The sequence below is a fragment of the Thalassophryne amazonica genome, chromosome 8 (assembly GCF_902500255.1).
Source record: "Thalassophryne amazonica chromosome 8, fThaAma1.1, whole genome shotgun sequence".
Taxonomy (NCBI): Eukaryota; Metazoa; Chordata; class Actinopteri; order Batrachoidiformes; family Batrachoididae; genus Thalassophryne; species Thalassophryne amazonica.
The window spans coordinates 103,220,168-103,242,590 of NC_047110.1; the positions used below are offsets into that span (position 1 = coordinate 103,220,168).

The following is a 22,423-nucleotide window of genomic DNA, read 5'->3' on the forward strand; positions in this document are numbered from 1 at the left end:
CCTGTTGGTGCTGGTGCTTATCTCCACATACTGTAGTATGAAGTTTATTAGAGTCTGCAGCTGCTCCAGGTGGAACACAAGTCCCCACCCAAGGCTGGTACCCATTTTTTCAACTGGATGTCCTGGGACAATGCAAACTAAGTGTCTTGTCAAAGGACACATGTCAAATGTAGATATTGGCAGGCCAGCTCCTTATCCACTGAAGGGTACAATCTGGATTAGACCCAAATTGTAATGAGATCTACTCCAAGCCAAATCCAACCAAATTTCATTTTTCCTGGACCTACACCAACCATAAGGTTTGTGCACATGGGCATATTTGCATATGAACCTGAAGTTATGAGCTCTTCGTGCAGCTGAATATGACTCCTGAAGAGGTTGTAGAAATTTAAGAAGACTGTTACTCTAAAAGCCGTCTGATTCCAGCGCTAGCCCTGTTTATGAACCTAAAGGAGTTGAGGTCGGTGTAGTTATGATATCTGTTGGAGGAGGCCTGCAGCAGGATGTCTCCAAACATGGTCAGGTAGACGGAGATAACCTCTTCAGGGACGTAGTTGCACTGTCTGAGCGCTGCAGTGATCTCTTTCTGGTCAACCAGGCCAGGCAGGGCCGCCTAGAACACAAAATCAAACACACTACTTCTCCAAGACCACCTCTTGTTTTACACAAACAGTTTAGAACAATCACACCTCAGATCACCTTTTACCCAGAAAAACAGAGTGTACAGTAACATGCAACTGAGTAACTTCATTCAATCAGTGTGCGATCATTCAGACAGAGGTCCTGCTGCACCATCTCCAACTATGTTGATTTGTTTGTATCACCACATTGGCTGCGCCTGTATGGCTGCATCGTGATGCACAGTGCCTGACAAAAAAGAGCTGGATGTTGTTTTCCTTAATGAAGGATGTGTCCGGTCTGGGAGCATGTGCTTGTGCCGCGTGTCATCACATCCTGTATGGCAACCACCCAGGCAGACAACACGTCCATCTCCACCACTTGAAACTAACCATTTATAGTGCTTCTGGAAAGTCTTCACAGCGCTTCACTTTTTCCACATTTTATGTTACAGCTTTATTCCAGACGGGCGTCCAGCTCTAGGAAGAGCTGGTGGATCTTAACTTCTTCCATTTACGGATGATGAAGGCCACTGTGCTCACTGGGACCTTCAAAGCAGCAGAAATGTTTCTGTACTCTTCCCCAGATTTGTGCCTCGAGACAATCCTGTCTCGGAAGTCTACAAATTCCTTTGACTTCATGCCTGGTCTGTGCTCTGACATGCACTGTCAACTATGGGAGCTTAGAATAAGGCTGTAACATAATGATATGTGGAAAAAGTGAAGTGCTGTGAACATTTTCTGGATGTACTGTATCTGCTGCAGTCAGTTGGAGAGTGTCCTTGGCCTTCTTCAGTCACTGGGGTCCTCAACACTGCACAGAGACACGTGTAGTCAGGTTCACTATGTTCAGGTGCTATTTTTTCTTGGAATTTCGTGTGGATTTTCAAAAATGTACATTTTTGAAAAGTGCATACAGTAGCCAGTTGGATTTAGAAAAATTGTGGCTTAAAACTGGAGTTGTTTTTTTGTTTTTGTTTTTTTTTTCTCAATATCTCAGGTTCCAGATGACTTAGAATCTTGATTCCATTTTCAGAGCCAAGGAATCCAGTGGTGCTAATTACCAAAATGCATATGTTGGAAAAGTCACATTTGTGGGTGGCTATATTAGATTTTGTAACTGCTCCACTAGGGAGAGTTAGAGGACTTGGTGGAGGAAAGGGAAATGTGGGATGAGCTGCTTGGCCTGCTTCCTGCATGACCTGGACCCAGAAAACTGCCAGAAAATAAATGATTGAATTAATGCAATTTTGATTTTCAAGTGTGGATGACATGATTAATCACTGGAATTGGCATCTGAGTTGACCTGAAAGCCTTTGAAATAAATAAATAAAAAAATACAAGCCACAATGTATTTTGTTGTAATTGGAACCATTGGATTCCTTGTCTGTGAAAATGTGTATTTAGCCACTAGAATCAAGATTCTAGGTCATCTGGAAGCCAGGATTTTATGAAAACATTCCATTTTAAGCCACTGTTTTTACAACTCCAAGATGGGCACCACGGTGAATTTCAGGAAAATGGAACAAAATTACGTAATGGACCTGACTGACATACAAACTGTTGCTGTAGCTGACATTCCCTCGCAGTGTAAGTGATATTCTGCACTGGAGTCTCCCTAAGTAACTGCTCAAGGATTGTATAAAGAGACCTGGTCCCAAACACACCCAGTCATTGCCTTAGCTCACTGGTTAGTACCCAAGTCTCATAACAGAAATAATTTGCAAAAATAATAGCATAAAAATAAAGTTTAACATGGATATTTTTAAAGTCTTCTCTGAGTCTGGAAAGCCTTGTGTGTGACTGTGTCTCAGTGATGGGTAATTAATGACAGAGTTCCCTTTTAGAACCCGGGTTCTCTTAAAGCCCGACTACCGAAGACAAACCAGCAGCAGGGCCGGAGTTTTCCTCACTGTGACTTGTTGAACTCGGGCTTTGACAAAGTCCACGTTCATCTCCCACTGCAGCGGCAGCAGCAGCCAGACGCCTGAGTGAGGATCCCAAAACCTGCAGATGTTCACTTTTTCCTAGAAAGCAGAAAAACATACAGATGGAACACAGATAGTTTTCATATTTAAAGTTAAAGCAATCAGGTCACACAAACCTTTAAAAGACATAAATTCTCACAGACCTTTTCAGTATTTAAACAGCAGCTATATTTTGTGGTAAATTCATTTTTGAAAACATTTTTCTGGGAATCTTTTTTTCTCTCCATCACTAATGGAGCACCATCAGGACTTTTTCTCATCACCTTATTCATGATTCCATGAGCTTATTCCCAACCCACAGAAACCTGTGATACGTTGAGACAATCATGTCACAACACATGCCTGCAGATAGTGATGTCATTGTTAAATTAGAAGGGCACTCAGTGTATCCTCTTGCCTTTTATTATGATTACATTTGAGTGATCATGACCTTTGATCATGAGCATTGACCTTTGATCCTGAGGCTAACTGTTGATCGCATTCACTATCATCAAAATGTTCATCCCAATCAATCACCTTTTATATCATGATTAATTATCTTTGATCTTGAGTGTTGACCTTTGATCCCAGTGCCACTCTTTGATCCATATTAACATAAATTGATCCCAGTCACAGAGCCTTGATCCCATTTATAGTAGTATATTGATCATAACCTTTAATCCTTATGCTAATCTTTTATCCTAATTACTATTCTTCAATCCCAGTTCCAGTTGATCATCTTTAATATCCTAATTAATGTTCGTTGATCTTGACTATTGACCATTGATCCCAATTAAATGTGCTAATCCTAATCTTTGGTCCTGATGACTATTTGATTAAGATTACCATAATTTGATCCCGATCACAGAGCTTTGATCCCAGTTATAGGATGCTGATTATAACCTTTGATGCTGACAGTAATCATTAATGTAATTACTATTAGTTGATCCCAATCAGTCACCTTTGATGTCCTGATTAATGATCTTTGATCCTGAGTGTTGACTTTGTTCCTGATTAAATGTGCTGATCCTAACCTTTGATCCTGATTACCATAATTTGATCCCAGTCAAAGAGCTTTGATCCCAGTTATAAGATGATGATCATAACGTTTGATCCTGACACTAATGGTTGTTCCTAATTGCTACTATTAAATCCTGATCACAAAGCACTGATCCCAATCTATCACCTTTGATATACCAATGAATGACCATTGTTCGAGTGTTATTAAAGGGTACTGATCCTAACCCTTAATCCTGATGTTAATATTAGATTCAGATTACAGTTAGTTGTTCCTGATCAAACATCTTTGATCCCAGTTTTACAGTAGGATGCTGATCATAACCTTTGATCCCGACTTTATTCTTTGATCCCAAGTACTAGTAATCAATCCTGGTCACAGAGCATCTATCCTGCTTGATGACCTTTGTTCCTGATTAAATGGCGCTGATCCTAAACTTTGAACGTAATGTTAATATTTAATTCATATTACCATTAGTTTATTTTGATCACAGCACTTTGATCCTGTTCAACCACTTTTGATATCCTGAAGACTGATCTTTGATCCCATGCATTGACCTAAACTGATTATGCATTCTGATCCTGAGCTTACGGAAGTCAGTTTTCTTCCTGCAGTATTGAACATTCGCATGCGTTCCTCTCACCTCAAACATGTAGGTCGTCACCGTTCCTTTGCCGTGGATGTAGACCGTTCCGGGCCGGTCGTCCTCACTGACAGGTGGCTGACTGCCGGCCAACGTCTGCAGCTGACCCCAAACCTGACGGACCAAATACTGATGAGGCATTTGACCCAGCATGCCCAGCAACACATCCTGTCTCAACGAACTGTTTGTGTTTTCAGTGATGTGAAAATGATCTCAAAATTAACCTGCATTCACTGTAAAAGTAAATAAATGTATAAATAAAATGTTTAAAAAAGCCTCTCCAGAAGTAACACAGGCTTTGCATATAAATTATGCACAACTTTAGGGCTGCAACACATATAGTTTGTTTTATGCACCCCAGAAGTTTGATTTTTATATATTTTTTAAATGTTTATGTTTCTTTCATGAATATATCAACAGGAAATCTAATTTGAAATGTCCAAATATGCCAAAAAATACATTTTTATCATGAAACAGAAAAAAAAACATTAAGTTACAGTGCTTAGTACGGTAACTTGTACAATCATGACAACTCAAAGACAACTGTTGATGAAAAATTCAAGTTTGGAATTTACTTTTGATACATTCAATTAAACTCTGATCAATCACTGATCAATCATTGTTCCTGTCGATCAATGACTCAATGACCTAATGCGGGGTTCCTTTTTCCTGTTGTGTGAATGTAACAAATGTGCTGCTCTGTCGACTGTTGGGCTAAATTAATGATTATTGATTTGATGTGACTAATAATCAATAGTCCCACCTGATTGTTGGGGGTGATGAAGCATCCTTGACTGTACCAGTCCTTTGGAAATGCCTGCAGCCTCTGATAAGCAACAACAACAAGGAGACAAACAGTCACCACAAATTACCAAAATGCAGATTAAAAAAAAGAGGAAACAATTTCAATTTATTTTAATTTATTTTCATTTATATAGCGCCAAATCACAACAGAGTTGCCTCAAAGTGCTTCACACAGGTAAGGTCTAACCTTACCAACCCCAAGAGCAACAGTGGTAAGGAAAAACTCCCTCTGAGGAAGAAACCTCAAGCAGACCAGACTCAAAGGGGTGACCCTCTGCTTGGGCCATGCTACAAACATAAATTACAGAAACAATTCACAGAACAATTCACGGACGAATATACAAGAATTGCTGTTGGTGCACAGGACAGGAGAGTCGCCAACACAAACAACTCCCATCTCTGGATGGAGCTGCACCTTAAACAGAGAAAAAACAGAATCAGGCATCAGAAAGACAAAAAATACTGCATAATTTGCCAGCATTAATCAACAAGAAAACCAGAAGAAATACTAAGGTGATCGCCAGCCGCTAGCCCTAAGCTTCACTAAAAGACCCAGAATTTAGGTGAAGTTGAGGCTGCGGCCCGCTCCAATTACTAATAACATGAATTAAAAGAGAAAAAGCGTAAAACAAAACTGTACCAGTATGCTAGCCATATGAATTGGAAAATAAGTGCGTCTTAAGTCTGGACTTGAAAATCTCCACAGAATCTGATTGTTTTATTGACGCAGGGAGACCATTCCACAGAACAGGGGCATGATAAGAGAAAACTCTGTGACCCGGAGACTTCTTATTCACCCTAGGGACACAAAGTAGTCCTGCACCCTGAGAACGTAAAGCCCGGGCCGGTACGTAAGGTTTAATTAGGTCAGCTAGGTAGGGAGGTGCCAGTCCATGAATAATTTTATAGGTTAGTAGCTGAACCTTAAAATCTGATCTCACTGGGACAGGAAACCAGTGAAGAGAGGCCAAAACGGGTGTAATGTGGTCAAACTTACTGCTTCATGTCAAAAGTCTGGCTGCAGCATTCTGAACCAATTGGAGAGCTCTAATGCTAGACTGCGGTAAACCAGAAAATAGAACATTGCAGTAGTCCAATCTAGAAGAGATGAACGCATGGATCAGGGTCTCAGCATCAGCCATAGACAGGATGGGACGAATCTTCACTATATTTCGCAGGTGGAAGAAAGCAGTCCTAGTAATATTTCTAATATGGAGGCCAAAGGACAATGAAGGATCAAAAATTACCCCAAGGTTCCTCACTTTGTCAGTATGATGTATGACACACGAGCCTAGGCTGAGTGTTAACTGGTCAAATTGACGCCGATGTCTCACTGGACCAAGAACCATCATTTCAGTCTTTTCAGAGTTTAAATGTAGGAAGTTTCTAGACATCTAACCTCTCACTGCTGCAAGGCAATCTTCTAAGGATTTTATGTGAACGAGATTACCAGCAGTTATCGGCATATATAACTGAGTATCATCTGCATAGCAGTGAAAGGTAATCCCAAAACACCGCAATATGTGCCCAAGGGGTGCTATATAAAGGGAGAAAAGCAGGGGGCCTAAGATAGACCCCTGAGGAACCCCAAATTTCATGTCACTAAAGTTAGAGGTAGTGTTACTGTACAAAACACAGTGAGAACGACAGGTCAAGTATGATGTCAGCCATGCAAGGGCACTCCCAGTAATCCCAAAATGATTTTCCAGCCTATCAAGTAGAATATGATGATCCACTGTATCAAATGCAGCACTGAGATCTAACAGCAGCAGAACCGTAGTGGTGGTTTGCATGTTGTCTACTTTAAACAGCCAAGGAAGGTTGTCAATCATTTAGGACTAGAAAATTATCTAGAAATCAAGTAAAAAAAATCATTGGATGTCTTGGAGACGTTTTGTCACTCCTCCACGCGACTGTCATTCTGCAGGGAATACCAAGTGCCATAAGCCTTTCAATTGTTTTGTTTTTCCACTCTGTGGACAGTAGAGGGTGCTATTGGCTTTTTTCAGCAAGACAGAGCTTTGGACAAAAACGTTAGTCATCAACATATTGTTGCATAATTATCATCTATAGACAGTGGAATTATATCCACAATACTTGGCACATTTTATTTCCAAAGCAGACAACTTCTAAAAATTTGTATGTCTGTGTAATATCCCTCAGTACTGTGTAAGCTTAACTTCTATGCGCATTAGCCAGTATGATCGTGTGGGACCAGAAGAATGTAAAATAGTATCCACGCATACATACTGCAATACTGATATTGTATTCTTCAATTTCATTTAATATTTGTATATAGTGCGTTGACATTGTTTTATTTTACATGAATTTTGTAGCACCAAAGGGTACGTGCAATTGCATAGTGTTCAGCATGCATTGACAACAAAGGCTTAACAGAATTGAAGATGCTAATGATCTGTTAAAAAACAAAAGATCCAAAAAAAGTGTTAATTTGCATTGTTAAAGCACCTATAAAAGCAGTACAATTTGGTGGTTTCACCACTTACGGCCATACCACTTTGAAAACGACCGATCTCATCTGATCGGGACCAGCAGAATGTAAAATAGTATCCACACATACATACTGCAATACTGATATTGTATTCTTTAATTTCATTTAAGATTTTTATATAGTGCATTGACATTGTTTTACATGAATTTTGTAGCACCAAGGGGCACGTGCAATTGCATAGTGTTCAGCATGCATTGACAACAAAGGCTTAACAGAATTGAAGATGCTAATGATCTGTTAAAAAACAAAAGATCCAAAAAAGTGTTAATTTGCATTGTTAAAGCAGCTATAAAAGCAGTACAATTTAGCAGTTTCTCCATGTATGGCCATACCACTCTGAAAACACCTGCTCTTGTCTGATCTTGGAAGCTAAGCAGAGTCAGGCCTGGTTAGTACTTGGATGGGAAACCACCTGAAAATAGCAGGTGCCTTTTGATTTTTGTTTTTCCACTCTAGACAGTCGAGGGTGATATTGACTTTTTCAACAAGACAGAGCTCTGGAGATGTTTTGTCACTCCTCCACGCGACTCATTCTGCAGGGAATACCAAGTGCCATAAGACTTTCAATTTTTTTGTTTTTCCACTCTGTGGACAGTAGAGGGTGGTATTGTAAGCAGAAGATCATTCACCACTTTAGTGAGAGCCGTCTCTGTGGAATGATATTTTCTAAAAGCAGACTGCATTGGCTCAAAGAGATTATTCTCAGTAAGATAGTCTACGAGCTGCCGTGACACCACTTTTTCCAAAATTTTAGAGCAAAATGATAGATTTGATATCGGCCGATAGTTTTTCAATACACTAGGGTCAAGATTAGGTTTCTTAAGTAATGGTTTAATCACTGCAGATTTGCAGTGGTGTCAAAGTACACACATTTGTTTACTTAAGTAGAAGTAAGATACTGCAGTTAAAAACACTCTGTTACAAGTTGAAGTATCAACTTGACCTCTTACCTCAAGTAAAAGTGAAAAAGTATTGTGCCTCCAAACCTACTAAAGTATAAAAGTACTAAAGTAACCTTTAAAAAAAAGAAAAAAAAAAGAAGGTAGATGCCACTATATGAATTGAAGCTTAATTTAAAACTGATTCGTTCTACATGTGGCCCAGACCCAAAACCCAAAATTACCCCCAACACCACCTGCATGAAAATGTTTCAATTCAAGAAGCTCTGAAATGCAATCTGGGACTATCAGACAATAAACTGCAGTGAGTGCAGCACATTTAGTGAGAAAAAAAAAACAACTTTCCTTATTCAGATTCATTCCAGTAGTATTCTGCTCTTACTAGGATGCAGCAGTTTTCTAGTTTGTCAGATAGTTCTGGAGGAAATCACTGAAGAAATTAACACATTGAAAATATGGTTTGACCGAAACAAACTGTCATTAAACTTAAATAAAACGGGGATGAAATGGAGGTGTAAGAGTCACTAGGTGTTCACAGGAAACATTTATTTATTTCTGTATGTATGTATGTTCATTGTTAGTTGCTTTTATATTTTATTTTCTGTTGTGTTTCTATTCAGGTTCTTTTTGTCTCTTTCTCTGAAATTGTATATAATAATCATTAGATTATTAATATATAAACAAAAATAAATTTAAGAAATATTACAATTTGAAACAAATGCACCCGAACGTGAAGACAGCTGGAACTGCTTCATGCTAACTTTTAACATTGAAAATGCCATAGACATGCTAACGTGTTAGCGTCGCTCCCATTTTTAAGTTATAAAATCTATCAATCTATCAACTGTTTCAGAAGACCATAACAGGTCGGTTTAACATAGAAAAGGTAAATAATACTCACAGAAGTATGCTCTTTAGGGTTTTAGCGGGGGAAAATTAAGCGAAAGAAAGAAAGAATAAACGAAACAATAGGTCGAAGCATTGCTTCAATCTGCGAACCACTGCTTCGATCGGTTCAAAATCCATTCCTTTATCTTCATTGATCCATGTTTCTGATATAGCAATTATGTTAAAAAAATTTTTTAATTGACTTAAATATTCTTTAATGTTGTTAAAGTTTGCATACAGACTTCTGCTGTTGAAATGGATTATTGATAATTTGTTATCCGTTTTAATGATACGATTAAACTGTTCATCTGTATAATAGCAACAACTGTCATTAATATTTGAGAAGAAATTATTGTCCGGGTCTATATCGTGCTCCAAGTCCAGTACATTGTGTTCTGTGTATTTAAATGTTCTCAGTTCTAGTTTTCCATGATCAGCAATCCTGTGAGTTATATCCTTCTTGTCTCCAGATGTAGATGATGTAGTAGATGAATAGGTTCCTCTGGTCTGTGTCATGGTGTTGTGATGTGTTTGTGTCCTCATACCTTACTGATCGTATTTATCCAGTTCCTCGATGTTCCTGATTACCATAACCTTCGCTTGTTCTGGTGTTCCGTTCAGTTTAATAAATGTTTTGCAGTTGGATGTCCATGTCTGTTGAATTTTTCCCTGCTTTTTTAAGAGACGAGCTTTCCTGGCGATGTCTGCGTTTCTTTTGGTCAGATGTTCATTGATGAATACGTTTGTTCCCTTGAGTTTCCGTCCCTGTTTTAACAATGCCATTTTATGTTTTCTGTTGACAAACCTCATTATAACTGCTCGCTTGTCTCCATCCTCTCTCCTGGGCAGGGGGTGGCACGCTTCAATGTTATTACAGTCCATTTGAATACCTTTAGATTGCAGGAAGTCAGCCACCTGTTGTTCCACTGAGCTGGCCTCCTGCTCACTGGCCTCCCCTCCGCTGTCTTCTGACACCGCCCGTGCATAGGATCGAGGTTTAATATGAATTCCTGTAATAATAACGTCGTTCATCCTTGTGTACTGTTCCAACTCCGCAACACGGTTCTCCAGGTGCACCAGACGCCGGTCTTTCTCGGCATTCTGGATCCGGAGAGCCTTCACTTCTTCCACCAGCTCCATAATGGATTTCTGCTGCATTTTAACAACAGAGATTTCCTCAGACAAAAAGTCCAGGGATTTCTTGATATCGTCTCCATCTGTATAATAGCAACAACTGTCATTAATATTTGAGAAGAAATTATTGTCCGGGTCTATATCGTGCTCCAAGTCCAGTACATTGTGTTCTGTGTATTTAAATGTTCTCAGTTCTAGTTTTCCATGATCAGCAAGCCTTTGAGTTATATCCTTCTTGTCTCCAGATGTAGATGATGTAGTAGATGAATAGGTTCCTCTGGTCTGTGTCATGGTGTTGTGATGTGTTTGTGTCCTCATACCTTACTGATCGTATTTGTCCAGTTCCTCGATGTTCCTGATTACCATAACCTTCACTTGTTCTGGTGTTCCGTTCAGTTTGATGAATGTTTTACAGTTGGATGTCCATGTCTGTTGAATTTTTCCCTGCTTTTTTAAGAGACGAGCTTTCCTGGCGATGTCTGCGTTTCTTTTGGTCAGATGTTCATTGATGAATGCGTTTGTTCCCTTGAGTTTCCGTCCCTGTTTTAACAATGCCATTTTATGTTTTCTGTTGACAAACCTCATTATAACTGCTCGCTTGTCTCCATCCTCTCTCCTGGGCAGGGGGTGGCACGCTTCAATGTTATTACAGTCCATTTGAATACCTTTAGATTGCAGGAAGTCAGCCACCTGTTGTTCCACTGAGCTGGCCTCCTGCTCACTGGCCTCCCCTCCGCTGTCTTCTGACACCGCCCGTGCATAGGATCGAGGTTTAATATGAATTCCTGTAATAATAACGTCGTTCATCCTTGTGTACTGTTCCAACTCCGCAACATGGTTCTCCAGGTACACCAGACGCCGGTCTTTCTCGGCATTCTGGATCCGGAGAGCCTTCACTTCTTCCACCAGCTCCATAATGGATTTCTGCTGCATTTTAACAACAGAGATTTCCTCAGACAAAAAGTCCAGGGACTTCTTGATATCGTCTCCCTCTTCCGCCGTCAGTGCCTTCTTCGGACCCATGGTCAGATAAATCCGCGCTGGCACCTCGGTAAAGCCGCGCCAGTGGAACTGCGCTGGCGCCTCGGGCTTCAGGTGGAGCCGCGCCGGTGGATGTGCGCTGCGCTGCACTGCGCACATCCACCGGCGCTGAAGCCAAGAGTAACGAGGCTGTTTGTTTTAAAAATGTAAGGAATAGAAAGTACAGATACTTGTGTGAAAATGTAATAAGTAGAAGTCAGAAGTAGCCAGAAAAATAAGTAATGGAGTAAAGTATAGATACCTAAAAAGTGTACTTAAGTACAGTAACAAAGTATTTGTACTTCGTTACTTGACACCTCTGCAGATTTGAAATGTTTAGGAACAGATCCAGAAGTTAAAGAAAGATTAACAATTTCCAGCACAATCGGCCCAAAAGTGGGCCACAGGTCCTTAAACAGTTTTGTTGGTATAGGATCAAATAAACAGGTTGCGCTTTTTGTTGATGTTATGAGTTTCGTCAGCATGTCTAGAGAGATACTATCAAATTCTGTAAATCTAGGTAATACCTCAGTAGTGGCGCCCACCTCAATAGCAGGGTGTAGTTGTTGTGTGTTGGGGGGTTTGGCTGGACATTGTTTGCTGTTTTTGTGTTTGTTTTCCTTCCCAGGTGGTTTGGGGCTGATCTCTGGGGAGAGTGTGCTGCAGAAGAGTCTCTCACCTCTGTCACGGCGATCTGCTGCACCTGTTGCATTCACGTGCGGCTCTCCATCAGGACGATCTACGACACCTGTGGCATTCACATGCGGACCTAAGGACTCTCAGCTGGTGCCAATGAAGAAATGAAGAACTGCATTTATGCCAGCAGTGATCAGGGCTGAATTGCCGGAGAATACGACCTTGTGACGACCGTTTGAGGGACGCTGAGGGCCGCTCCAGGTTCTGACATCGTGCCTGTGAAGGAGGACGAGGTTGAGAGGCAAACGCTGTCAGCACATGTCAGAGGTGATTATTTTTAAGAGATCATATGTGATTGTAATTTGGCATTTTTGCGCAGTTATATTTAAATATTGGTGAAAATTGTCTGGTTTGCTCCTCACGGCTGTGGCGCGTGGATCAATAATCCTCCACTGGTTGTGAGCAGCTGCCCTTTTAGATTAAGACCATAGTCAGACCTGAACGTGTTGCTGATAAGTGTGCCTCTAAATAGTATTTCTTGGCAACAGTGTTGAATAACCTCACCTCTGTTCCTCCTTCGCAGAGTACAGTCCTGGGAAAAGCCACCTGGGGGGTGTCGGCGGGATTCCTGAGTCCAGAACGTTCGGGCTCCGATCCGTTGTGATGCTGAGAGAGCGCGCCACCTCTTCACCTCACCAGATTTATTATTTAGTATTTTGTGTACAGCACAGGGGGAAAGAAAATAAAGTTGTTGTTTTTTTGGAACTGCTTCTGGTTATTTAACGCTGGGTTTGGTTAGACGCTGGATCGGTTCTCACCAGCGTCCTACACATAACAGAATTCTCCGGCCAAACCAGTATGGACCCAGCGGCAGAGGCAGTTCCTTTTCAGGAAAAAGTCCAAAAACACCTGGAGATGATTTGGGAGCAAGTACAGCACCTTTCGATCCAAATGAAGCAAACAAATACCGTGGCTCAATGGTTGCTGAACCTCCGACAGGGGCGGCGAAGCGCAGCCGATTATTCTGTGGATTTTCAAATCTTTTCCGCACAGTCCGGCTGGAATGCTGCCGTTTTGAGGGGGGTGTTTGTAGACGGGTTGAATGAGTCCCTGAAAGACGAGCTAGCAGTCCGTGACGAACCGAATGAATTAGATGAGTTGATATCATTGGTTATTCGTCTAGACGGTCGGATTAAGGAGCGTGGACGGGAGAGAGGGCGAACGTCCGAGCTGGGTTTTGTGTCTCGGGGCTTTCCCCGACACCACTCCGGACCGCCTCTTCTTCGCTCCACTGAGACTCCTCCGACGGGACTTCTAGCTCCTCTAGTAGATGAGCCAATGCAACTCGGAAGGGTTAGAACAGCCATATTGCCCCGATCAAATGAGCGTCAGGAAACAGGTGTTTTTGGAAATTAATTAGGACATAAATGGGGAAATTTTTGTGTATCGCGTAGTAAGAAAGAAAAAAAAACAGACCACATGTTTTTGTTTTATTTTTTTTGGTCTGTTTTTGTTTGTTTTTCTTGTTGACTGATTTTGTGAACTACAGCACTTGAGGCAGTTCTGGTGGAGTGAACAGGCTGGCAGATCGGAGTTCGTTGGACTCAGGTAAGTGTGAGTTTTTATTATTTGTAGTTGTTTAGTTTTTGTTAGTGGGGTGGGTTGTTTTGTTTTGTTGATTTTTATTTCCCTGTCCCCTAACCCCAACCTCACACGCTTCTGACCGTTCGTCTTTAGCGTTGTGGGGTGGTGCAGGTTGGTTACGCTGGGCGTCTCCGAGAAAACCTCTGCACCTGGGGGGGGGGGGGGGGGGGGGGGGGTCAGGGTCCTTATTTAGGTTTAGTTGATTCCCGGTTCCACTCCAGCCTCAGTGAGCCTCTGACCGTTCGCCATTGGCGTCACTGAGGTGTAGTGCAGTGGGAACATGCTTCAGTCGGAGCGATGGGGCCAATCTGAGCCGTACGCCTTTTCCGCTGTCCACCCCTCCCGGTAGGCTGGAGTATAGTCGGAGTGACGACACTGGACGTACTTCCGGTTTTCCTCTACACTTGGGGGTGGACTGGGTTAAGTTTTTCCTGTTGTCTCCACCCGGCTCAGTAGTCCTGAGCCGATTGCCATGACGTGACTGCCGATAGACTCTGGGGGTGTTCTGGGGTCTTTCGGGGTGCTGGGGGGTCAACAGGGCTCCCTTTTGTTTTTATTTGGCCCTGGGGTGGTTTTTGGGGTCCCCTGGGGGTTTGGGATCTTTATGTAATTTATGTTTCCTCCTGTTTTCCACCTCCGGGGTTTGATGGGACGGTCCTCTGGGGGGAAGTTGACTGTGGGGCCAACTAGCCGTGTATGGCTGGGGTAGGGGTTTCTGGGTCATGGGGGTGTCTCCTGGGGTTGATGGGACGGTCCTCTGGGGGGCGTTGAGACTCCCGTGTATGCCTGGGGATTTCTGGATGGCCCCGGCCATGGTTGTTACTCCTGGAGCTGGTGGTAATGTCCTCTGGGGGGTGTTGTGCTCTGCGTGTTGGAGGGAGGGTGTTTGTGGTTTTTCTTGCTGCTGCTTGTGTTATATTGAGTTATTGGGGCTTTGTTGGGTTTTTGGGTTTGTATGTTTTTCGTTTCTCCCCGGGGTTTGATGGGACGGTCCTCTGGGGAGGTGTTGGGGTGGGTGTTGTGTTTTTATCTTGTGTTTTCCCCGGTATGCTTTCCTGGGGTGTGTTTGTACTGTTATCTGGGGGGGGGGGTATGTTGGGGTTTTTTTCTGTTTTTATTTTCATGTTGGCTTGTGTTGGGACTCTTTTGGGGCTGTTTGGGAGTGTTTTTGTTTTGGTGCCAGCCGGGCTTCCAGCTGCATCTCCTGGCCCTGTTGCCTGCTGTGGACACTGGGGGCCTCGTCACTGCCTGACTTCTGCTTTGGACCCCGGAGAGAGGGGCTGTTTTCGGGCCAGGTCTGTGCGGTCGCCGGGAGGCTTCCCGTTGAAGGGGGGGTACTGTTGTGTGTTGGGGGGTTTGGCTGGACATTGTTTGCTGTTTTTGTGTTTGTTTTCCTTCCCAGGTGGTTTGGGGCTGATTGTTGTGAAAGTGTAGTGACACAGACCCACAACAGGGGGAGCAAATGAACGGTCAATAGATGAGCCAAAAAATAACAATTTAATGTTATGAAGGTGCACAACGAACGTACAGACATACTCAGAATAAGATTACAGTCAATCCAAAAAGGTGACGTGTGGGCAGGCTCGAGGATAGAAGACGTCTGTCCTGAGAAGAGCCGGAACCACACGATTTCCGCCGCCACCGAACCTGGTGAATACTGGAGCCGCCAGGTCCCAAATTCCCAGGTGATCACCGTCCCCGACTGTCTGATCTGGTACTGCTGGTGAAGAACAAAGACAGTCAAGTGTGGGTGTGTGTACACCCTGTAACAACAACGGTGGGAATGCCACCTCCACCTCTCAATCAATATTCTGCAGAGTACCGCAGTGATTCCTCAGGGGAAAAGAGTGCTGTCCAGCACTCGCTCAACTTCCACCGACAGAGGTACTGGTACTCCTGCAAACACTCACAATATACAGATGATATTGTAACACAAACGGCTGAGGATATTACCTCCAAAGAAGTACGATATCTCGGCAACGAGGTGGAGATGACGTCTGGTCTTTATGGAGTGAGATGATGTAGAGTAGATGGGTGACAGCTGTCAAGAGATAATGAGTGACAGCTGTCACCCCCGGCTGTGTCCGTGGCGGCAGCGCCCTCTCGTGCCTGAAGCCCGCACTTCAGGCAGGGCGCCCACTGGTGGTGGGCCAGCAGTACCTCCTCTTCTGGCGGCCCACACAACAGGACCCCCCCCTCAACGGGCGCCTCCTGGCGCCCGACCAGGCTTGTTCGGGTGACGGTGGTAGAAGTCGGCCAGGAGGGCCGGATCCAGGATGAAGCTCCTCTTCACCCAGGAGCGTTCTTCGGGTCCATACCCCTCCCAGTCCACCAAGTACTGGAACCCTCGGCCCATCCGACGGACGTCCAGGAGCCGGCGCACCGTCCAAGCCGGCTCCCCGTCGATGATCCGAGCAGGAGGCGGCGCCGGTCCGGGAGCACAGAGGGGTGAGGTGTGGTGAGGTTTGATCCGTGACACGTGAAAAACCGGGTGGATCCGCAGTGAAGCCGGGAGTTGGAGCTTCACTGCGGCAGGACTGAGGACTTTGAGGATCTTGAATGGTCCGATATATCTGTCCTTAAGTTTCGGGGAGTCCACCTGGAGGGGGATGTCCTTCGTGGAAAGCCACACCTCCTGCCCGGGCTGGTAAGCAGGGGCCGGGGATCGCCGGCGGTCTGCATGGGTCTTCGCCCTCGTCCGGGCCTTCAACAAGGTAGAATGGGCGGAGCGCCACACCCGACAGCACTTCCGCAGGTGGGCCTGGACTGAGGGCACACCGACCTCTCCCTCCACCACGGGAAACAACGGGGGCTGATACCCCAAACACACCTCAAATGGGGAGAGGCCGGTGGCAGAGGACACCTGGCTGTTATGCGCATATTCGATCCAGGCCAGATGTTTACTCCAGGCCGTCGGATGTGCGGACGTCACACAGCGCAGAGCTTGCTCCAATTCCTGATTGGCCCGTTCTGCCTGTCCATTGGTCTGCGGATGATACCCGGACGAGAGGCTCACAGTAGCCCCCAGTTCCCGGCAGAAGCTCCTCCAGATGTGTGAGGAGAACTGGGGACCACGATCAGAGACGATGTCGATGGGTATCCCATGCAGACGGACGACGTGGTGGACCAGGAGGTCTGCTGTCTCCTGGGCTGTTGGGAGCTTCGGGAGGGCCACGAAGTGGGCCGCCTTGGAGAATCGGTCCACTATCGTGAAGATGGTGGTGTTGCCCTGGGATGGCGGGAGGGCCGTGACAAAATCCAGGCTGATGTGGGACCAGGGGCGATGAGGCACAGGTAGCGGCTGGAGAAGTCCTTGGGGCCTTTTATGGTCTGCCTTGCCCCTGGCACAGGTGGTGCAGGCCTGGATGTACTCCCGGACGTCGGCCTCCATAGACGCCCACCAGAAGCGCTGCCGGACAACTGCCATGGTCCTTCGCACCCCTGGATGACAGGAGAGCTTGGAACCGTGACAGAAGTCCAAGACTGCAGCTCTGGCCTCTGGTGGGACGTACAAGCGGTTCTTCGGACCTGTGCCTGGGTCCGGGCTCTGTGCCAGAGCCTCCCGGACGATCTTCTCCACGTCCCAGGTGAGGGTGGCCACGATAGTGGACTCAGGCAGGATGGGATCCGGTGGATCCGACAGTGCGGTTTTGACCTCCTCTTCGTGTACCCGGGACAAGGCATCCGACCTCTGGTTCTTGGTCCCGGGGCGATAGGTGATCCGGAAGTCAAAACGCCAGAAGAACAGTGACCAGCGGGCTTGCCTGGGGTTCAGCCGCTTGGCGGTCCTGATATACTCCAGGTTCCAATGGTCAGTGAAAACCGTGAACGGCACAGATGCTCCCTCCAACAGGTGTCTCCACTCCTCAAGAGCCTCTTTCACCGCAAGGAGTTCTCGATTGCCGACGTCATAGTTCCGTTCAGCCGGGGTCAACCTGCGTGAAAAGTAGGCACACGGGTGAAGAACCTTATCGGTCTCTCTGCTCTGGGATAGCACGGCTCCTATCCCTGAGTCAGAGGCGTCCACTTCAACCACAAACTGGCGGCTAGGGTCGGGCTGCACCAAAACTGGCGCAGTAGAGAACCGTCGTTTCAACTCCTTGAACGCGGCTTCGCACCGATCCGACCACGTGAAGGGGACTTTTGGAGAGGTCAGGGCTGTCAGGGGGCTAACTACCTGACTGTAGCCCTTAATGAACCTCCTATAGAAATTAGCGAAGCCGAGGAACTGTTGCAGCTTCCTACGGCTTGTTGGTTGGGGCCAATCTCTCACCGCCGCAACCTTGGCCGGATCAGGGGTGACGGAGTTAGAGGAGATGATAAACCCCAGGAAGGACAAAGACGTGCGGTGAAACTCGCACTTCTCGCCCTTCACAAACAATCGGTTCTCTAACAACCGCTGCAGGACCTGACGTACATGCTGGACATGGGTCTCAGGATCCGGAGAAAAGATGAGAATATCGTCCAGATATACAAAGACGAATCGGTGCAGGAAGTCCCGCAAGACGTCGTTAACCAAGGCTTGGAACGTCGCGGGGGCGTTGGTGAGGCCGAACGGCATGACCAGGTACTCAAAGTGACCTAACGGGGTGTTAAATGCAGTCTTCCATTCGTCTCCCTTCCGGATCCGAACCAGGTGATACGCATTTCTAAGATCAAGGATCAAGGAAATTTTATTGTCATATGCACAGAACAGAAGAACTTTCCTGCACAATGAAATGTGGCTACTACATTTAACCCATCCTATTTGCCAGTAGGAGCAGAGGTCGCCATTAGGCGCCCGGGGACCAGCTCCAGATGTACATCCCTGCCTTGGTCAACAGCAGGGCTGAGCAAACCAACACCGACCCATAACAAACAACACACATAACACACAACACATAGGCCGGCCCGGTACATAAAACATATATATAAAGCAAAACACGAGGGAAAAGGAGAAGAAAAAAAAAAACCCTCATAGCCGCTGCATTACACAGTGGCAATGAGGGAAAAAAAAAAATCCCATCAGCACAAAAAAAAACAATAATCACAGAGACAAACAAGGACACAGGACGACAACCGAGATTTGAAAGGACCAGTTTATCAGAACACTCCGGAAGGCAGCCAGTTTCGGCGCCGTCGACGGCCTTGTTCGACAGTCTGGGGGGGGGGGAGGGAACAGCCCTGCGCAGGCTGAGAAAGTCCTGGACAGTCACAGTTCACGTCAGAGCTGGAGAAGCTGAGGGGAGGGGGGAAGACCAGGGAGCGAGGCATAAGAGTGTTGTTCTTCTGAGGAGGTATCTTATCACATCCAGCTTAGTAAAGATTTTGGCTCCATGCAGGGGGGTGAACACGGAATCCAACAATGGCAACGGGTATCGGTTGCAAACCGTAATCTCATTCAGCCCCCTGTAATCAATGCATGGACGGAGTCCGCCATCTTTCTTGCCCACAAAAAAGAAACCTGCCCCCATCGGGGAGGTGGAGTTCTGGATCAGCCCGGCAGCTAATGAGTCCCGGATGTAGGTCTCCATTGATTCGCGCTCAGGTCGTGAGAGGTTGTACAGCCTGCTGGACGGGAACTCAGCGCCTGGAACCAAATCAATGGCACAATCGTACGGACGGTGCGGGGGAAGGGTGAGTGCCAGATCCTTGCTGAAGACGTCAGCAAGATCGTGGTACTCAACCGGCACTGCCGTCAGATTGGGAGGGACTTTGACCTCCTCCTTAGCCTGTAAACCGGGAGGAACCGAGGATCCTAAACACACCCGATGGCAGGTTTCGCTCCACTGAACCACCACCCCAGACGGCCAATCAATCCGGGGATTGTGCTTCAACATCCATGGGAAGCCCAAAATCACGCGGGAGGTAGAAGGAGTTACAAAAAACTCAATCTCTTCCCAATGGTTTCCAGACACCACCAGAGTTACTGGTTGTGTCTTGTGTGTGATTAAAGGGAGGAGGGTGCCATCTAGTGCCCGCACCTGCAATGGCGAAGGAAGCACCACCAGAGGGAGCCCTACCTCCCTTGCCCATCTGCTGTCTAGCAAATTCCCTTCTGACCCCGTGTCCACCAGTGCTGGGGCTTGAAGGGTTAAATCCCCGCTCAGGATTGTAACTGGGAGTCGTGTGGCAATCTGTGTGTGTCCCACGTGAATGTTTTGACCCCCCCTTAGCCCAGTCTCTGAGGGCGGTTGTTGTTGTGGCCGTTTGGGGCAGTTTTTCTGTATGTGCTCTGTTGAGCTGCAGAGAAAACACACCCCGCGGATCAGCCTCCTCATTTTGGCCCTGTGCGTTTCCCTAACAACGTCAGCAGGGGGAGCTGTTGCCCCACAGAGCGCTGCGGCTGTGGAGCGTGGGGAGGGCGGCCCCTTTTCGAACCCGGAAGGGAGAGGGACGGCGCGTATCCGGCCACGTCCTTCGCCTCGCTCCCGACGGCGTTCCTCCAGCCGATTGTCTAACCGTATAACGAGATCGATAAGCCCATCTAAATCCCGCGGTTCCTCCTTAGCTACCAGATGCTCCTTCAGGACCAATGACAGTCCGTTTATGAAGGCGGCGCGGAGCGCAACGTTATTCCAGCCGGACCTCGCAGCCGTGATGCGGAAGTCGACTGCATATTTGGCTGCGCACCGGCGCCCCTGTCGCATTGACAGCAGCATTGTTGAAGCGGTCTCTCCTCTGTTAGGGTGATCAAACACTGTTCTGAACTCCCCCACAAACCCAGTGTATGCTGATAACAACCGTGAGTTCTGTTCCCAGAGCGCCGTAGCCCAGGCGCGTGCCTTACCCCGAAGCAGAGCAATCACATAAGCTATTTTACTAGCATCTGACGCGTACATGACGGGACGTTGTGCGAAGACGAGCGAACACTGCATGAGAAAGTCCGCGCACGTCTCCACACAACCTCCGTACGGCTCAGGAGGGCTTATGTATGCTTCAGGGGATGGTGGGAGGGGTTGTTGAACCACCACTGGAACGTTCATATCCTACACAGGGTCGGCAGGAGGAGGAGCTGCAGCAGCGCCCTGAGCGCTCGCCGCCACCTGCGCGGAGAGAGCCTCCACCCTGCGGTTCAGGAGGATGTTTTGCTCGGTCATTTGATCCAACCGAGCCGTAAAGGCAGTGAGAATGTGCTGCAGCTCACCAATCACGCCTCCTGCAGACGCCTGTGCTCCCTGCTCTCCCATTGGTCGTTCAACAGCCGGGTGACGCCCCTCGGAGTCCATGACGCTGGCCGAGATATCCTGAAAGTGTAGTGACACGGACCCACAACAGGGGGCGCAAATGAACGGTCAATAGATGAGCCAAAAAATAACAATTTAATGTTGTGAAGGTGCACAACGAACGTACAGACAATCTCAGAATATGATTACAGTCAATCCAAAAAGGTGATGTGTGGGCAGGCTCGAGGATAGAAGACGTCTGTCCTGAGAAGAGCCGGAACCACACGATTTCCGCCGCCACCGAACCTGGTTAATACTGGAGCCGCCAGGTCCCGAATTCCCAGGTGATCACCGTCCCCGACTGTCGGATCTGGTACTGCTGGCGAAGAACAAAGACAGTCAAGTGTGGGTGTGTGTACACCCTGTAACAACAACGGTGGGAATGCCACCTCCACCTCTCACTCAATATTCTGCAGAGTACCGCAGTGATTTCTCAGGGGAAAAGAGTGCCGTCCAGCACTCGCTCAGCTTCCACCGACAGAGGTACCGGTACTCCTGCAAACACTCACAATATACAGATGATATTGTAACACAAACGGCTGAGGATATTACCTCCAAAGAAGTACGATATCTCGGCAATGAGGTGGAGATGACGTCTGGTCTTTATGGAGTGAGATGATGTAGAGTAGATGGGTGACAGCTGTCAAGAGATAATGAGTGACAGCTGTCACCCCCGGCTGTGTACGTGGCGGCAGCGCCCTCTCGTGCCTGAAGCCCGCACTTCAGGCAGGGCGCCCACTGGTGGTGGGCCAGCAGTGCCTCCTCTTCTGGCGGCCCACACAACACTGATCTCTGGGGAGAGTGTGCTGCAGAAGAGTCTCTCACCTCGGTCACGGCGATCTGCTGCACCTGTTGCATTCACGTGCGGCTCTCCATCAGGACGATCTACGACACCTGTGGCATTCACGTGCGGACCTAAGGACTCTCAGCTGATGCCAATGAAGAAACGAAGAACTGCATTTAAGCCAGCAGTGATCAGGGCTGAATTGCCGGAGAATACGACCTTGTGACGACCGTTTGAGGGACGCTGAGGGCCGCTCCAGGTCCTGACATCGCGCCTGTGAAGGAGGACGAGGTTGAGAGGCAAACGCTGTCAGCACATGTCAAAGGTGATTATTTTTGAGATCATATGTGATTGTAATTTGGCATTTTTGCGCAGTTATATTTAAATATTGGTGAAAATTGTCTGGTTTGCTTCGCAGAGTACAGTCCTGGGAAAAGCCACCTGGGGGGTGTCGGCGGGATTCCTGAGTCCAGAATGTTCGGGCTCCGATCCGTTGTGACGCTGAGAGAGTGCGCCGCCTCTTCACCTCACCAGATTTATTATTTAGTATTTTGTGTGCAGCACAGGGGGAAAGAAAATAAATTTGGGTTTTTTTTGGAACTGCTTCTGGTTATTTAACGCTGGGTTCGATTAGACGCTGGATCGGTTCTCA

The 22,423-nt window shown here is 46.5% G+C and overlaps 1 protein-coding gene and 1 pseudogene across 1 annotated transcript in view; one reads left to right on the plus strand and one right to left on the minus strand.

Annotated features, from left to right (window-relative positions):
* The window catches only part of LOC117516215, a 30,933-nt gene that overhangs the window by 1,249 nt on the left and 7,261 nt on the right, over positions 1–22,423 (minus strand). The window contains exons 3-6 of the mRNA XM_034177132.1: positions 5,009–5,071; positions 4,246–4,359; positions 2,531–2,644; positions 447–613 (exon numbers count right to left, since the gene is read on the minus strand). Coding sequence (XP_034033023.1) covers positions 447–613; positions 2,531–2,644; positions 4,246–4,359; positions 5,009–5,071 — 458 coding nt within the window. The remainder of the gene's footprint in view (positions 1–446; positions 614–2,530; positions 2,645–4,245; positions 4,360–5,008; positions 5,072–22,423) is intronic.
* On the plus strand, positions 7,880–7,998 carry LOC117516417 (annotated as a pseudogene).